Here is a 4143-nt window from a genome sequence, read left to right as displayed (position 1 = left end):
CGGACACATCAAGGATGCCCTTGGCCGCACCCTTCCCTCTCTCCCAAACCCTAGCACCACTCCCTCCTCCACCTCTCTCCCGTAGCGCTTAGGCGAAGCCCTGCCGGAGATCTCCATCACCACCGCCACCACGCCGTCGTGCTGACGGGATTCCGAGGAGGATCTACTACTTCCGCTGCCCGCTGGAACGGGGAGAAGGACATCGTCATCAACACCGAACGTGTGACCGAGTACGGAGGTGCTGCCCGACTGTGGCACCGTCAAGATCTTCTACGCGCTTTTGAAAGCGGCAAGTGATCGAGTACAGCAACAACGGGATCTAATCTCGTAGGCTTTGGAAATCTTCGAGGGTTAGTCTCATGATCTTCTCGTTGCTACCATCTTCTAGATTGGATCTTGGCTTGTTATTCGTTCTTGTGGTAGGAAATTTTTTGTTTTCTATGCTACGAATCCCATCAGATACTCAGCCACCGGGAACCAATCTATGTGGATACTATGTTTGTGAGTTCATCCGGAGATACACCTCTGAGCGGAGGGCTCAGGATATCAACTTGCGGAGGAATGACCTGCGGAAGACGCTTAATCCAGAAGCTCGCTTCCGACCAATTCAAGAAGAATTGGCAGGATTTTTGATGAGGGAAGTCCTCCATCTTAAAGGAGAACACTATTCCAAGGACGAAGAACTTGTAATGCGATAAATTGTATATGGAAACTTGTTTGAAGTTATATATGGTCATCCGAGATCGAATATTATATATTCCTCTTGAATTGTTCTTGTTTGAAATTTCAAACTTGTTTGAAATTGTATATTCATATGCATCAACGTGTAACATGTATATAGTAGCGTAGAATATGTGTACTGAAACTTCTTTGAAATTTAAATAAAACATAAAATAAAATATAAAAGAAATGAAACACAACAAAAAGAAACCAGATTTAGGGGGTAAAAACCCTAAACATGCGGAGATCTTTAGTCCCGGTTGATATGGCCAACCGCGACTAAAGGTCCTCCGCCCCGACGAGCGTCTGCCGCCCACGTGGATGGGCCTTTAGTCGCGGTTCGTAAGCAACCACGACTAAAGGGGGGGGGGAGGGGCTTTAGTCTCGCATAATTAGCAACCGGGACTAAAGCCCGTTACCAACCGGGATTAAAGCCCTTTTTTCTACTAGTGGTGGATGGGAACATAACGAGAAATGTACTTCTAGGTACCGTGCATGCATTCATCGTCCATTGTAGTTAGTTGCTTTGAGATCTGGACATGCAAAGGATTTTGTTTCCTTTTTGCAGGAAAATGGTATCACCACAGACACACACAAAAAAAACCTAACTCCCCCACCCCCCATCCAATATAGTACACATACCTAAATTTCAGTCCTATAGTTAAAATGGTTCCAAGTGTTGAAATAATTATAAAATAAAAAATATGTTTGAACACATGTATTTGTTTTGGCGATATCTTCTAAACAAGCCCATTTTTTTACAAACATCGAAACCTGCATTTTGAAACACAATGAAACTTCATGATGGATTTTGAAACCCGGTGAAACCCAATGAAATCTGAGTTGTGGTCACCACGGTTTGGATGCAACCATTGTGTGTTTCCTTAGCATTTAAAATCGAAATTCGATGTTGGTTATTTTTTATCAATATATTATATGGTTTGACCTCCAAGAAAATCAAACGAAAGTTTTTTAAGTTTCAAAAGGTGAATTTCAAATATTGTCAAAATATATTCAATTTTGTACTTGAAACTCTCCTCATTAGGCACCCAAATATTCCAATATTTCACAGATTGAACTTGTGGTTCAAAAGCTACAGAAGTTTGAAAGTTTAAAGTTATATCTAATGAAGTATGGAATGGGGGGGTGAGAGAAGTGGGCTGCATAAGATTCCTTAAAATGAGGAGAAGAGAGAAGGTGGAACCATCCACGCTAGATAACGGTAGGAATGCCACTGGAGTGAGTTTTCGTTTTATCTCCACGCTAGTATAACTTGTTATCGGCTTTGTTCATCTTTAGTCTTTTTCATCATGGTTGTGTGCATCCATGTATTTTTTTTTTTTTTTGAGATCTTGTGCATCCATGTAAAGGCCAAAAGTTGAACTCGTCCTTCTACTCATCTAGATACAATGCTTAGAATTAGTAAAAGACTCCATTAAAAAAGTATATTTGTGATATGGAGGAGAAAATATAATGGATGAGGAGCACGAAACAAACTTTTAATCAATCTTATTGACTTACTAGAATAAGCTTAATTAAGATACTCCCTCCATCTTTAAAAAAAAGTGTACTTCTACAGTTTGTCTTAAGTCAAAATTTCTTAATATTGACCAACTGGAGTATTTGAAAACGTAGCTACATTTATTGCACCAAATTAGTATCACTTGATCTATTTTAAAATATAGTTTCATAATATGCAAATATGATGTCATATGTTGCTACTCTTTTGTATAAATTTGACCTTTTTTGACAAGTTTGACTTAAGGTAAAGCTAGAAGTACATACTTATTTGAGACAGAGGGAGTACATCATACTGTGAGGGTTTATACTGACAACCATAAATTTCGTGGAGAGGACAAAGAGTTGAGTGAGTTGGAAAATCTTGGTGGCAATTGTATCAAAATTGATTTTGGTGCAGCTTATCAAAAAATTGTTTTCTCATTGGCCCTCAAGTTTTTGTTCTCTCTGAGTATTATTTCGCCTCTGCTTTACGTTACTCAAAAGTTTTTTGTGAAATGAGAATTTAAAACGTTGCATTTTTGTGAACATATTCAAGTCAATTGCCTTTGGTCAAATTTTGTCAGCCAAACCACAAGTAAATGCAGCACAATTCCCCCAAAGGATAGTTAGTGCTTCACTTGGAAACTTAATAGAAGACTCCTTGGATTAGGCGTCGGTGTTCCGAATTCCAAAATTGCGTTTTAATTCAAGCACCTCACTCACACTATTCCACTATATAAATACGGAACCTACACATGAAGAGCTACAACACAATCTCTCCCTGCACAAGACTAGCTTAGCTCACGGTAGAGTAAGCGAGGATGACCACGGCAAGGTACAACGTCCGCTTCGGCTCCGCCGTGATCGACACCACGGTCACCAGCGACAACGCGGCTGCCGACGAGTGGGTCCGCAGCGTGCGGGCCTCCAACGCCGACGGCCGCGGCCTCATCGTGGGGCTCGACTGCGAGTGGAAGCCCAACTACCACTCGTGGACGACCTCGAAGGTGGCCATCCTCCAGCTCTGCGTCGGCAACACCTGCCTCGTCCTCCAGATGTTCTACGCCAGCCGCGTCCCCGCGGCCATCAGGGCCTTCCTCGGCGACCCCACGGTGCGGTGCGTCGGCATCGGCGTCGGTGAGGACGTTGCCAAGCTCGCGGACGACTACGGCCTCGTCTGCGCGGCGCCCGTAGACCTGGAGGCCCGCTGCAACCGGCACCTCGGCATCGGCGGCGGCCTCGGCAGGACCAGGCTGGGGCTCAAGGGCTACGCCAGGGAGGTGCTTGGGCTCACCATGGAGAAGCCGCGCCACGTCACCATGAGCAACTGGGAGAAGCGCCAGCTTGACGTGGCGCAGGTGCAGTACGCTTGCATCGACGCCTACGTCTCCTACAAGCTGGGCGAGCGTCTCCTCGACAACTGATGTTTGGAACTTTGGATACTGCAGAAGAATTGTCAATCTAGGGTACCTTAATCGTAATCTGCAACTTCTCTTTCGGACAGCGCCAATCTGTGACGCGTTTAATTACTTAGCTATGCGAGTTTGGTTTCATGCATGTTCTATTGATGTTGTGCTCGATTTTAGACTATCTAATGCATCTGAGTGGAATGGAGAAAATGACTGATTGGTATGTTACGGACAATGTGCTGTTTTGTTTTTTCGAACGAGGCAGCAATTCTGCCGTTATATTGCTCCAGAAGAAGTGGTTCAAAGAACTTAATGCATCGAAAAAATGCAAAAAACACGATCAACGCACTATTAGTGCAAATTGTTTTGCTCCTGCCTGAAGCCAAGCCTTTTATCCCTTTCATTTTGGTCACCACCACAGCTGGCATTGATGTTTTGCTGAAAACTCTCATGTTTCGCTATTTTTCAAATGGGAAAAGACACCACCCTCTGCATTTATTATTGCAAATGGTTT

At 43.6% G+C, this 4143-nt stretch overlaps 1 protein-coding gene across 1 annotated transcript; it reads left to right on the top strand.

Moving 5' to 3' along the window:
• The first annotated feature begins 3041 nt into the window (after nt 1-3041).
• LOC124682683 (Werner Syndrome-like exonuclease) lies at nt 3042-3644 on the top strand. The gene has a single exon (XM_047217325.1). The coding sequence runs from the start codon at nt 3042-3044 to the stop codon at nt 3642-3644; it is 603 nt and encodes a 200-aa protein (XP_047073281.1).
• The last annotated feature ends 499 nt before the right edge of the window (nt 3645-4143 follow it).

Source organism: Lolium rigidum, chromosome 1, assembly GCF_022539505.1.
Source record: "Lolium rigidum isolate FL_2022 chromosome 1, APGP_CSIRO_Lrig_0.1, whole genome shotgun sequence".
In the NCBI taxonomy this organism is placed as follows: domain Eukaryota; kingdom Viridiplantae; phylum Streptophyta; class Magnoliopsida; order Poales; family Poaceae; genus Lolium; species Lolium rigidum.
The sequence above is the reverse complement of the archived record's forward strand: the minus strand, read 5'-3'. Positions and strand labels throughout refer to the sequence as shown.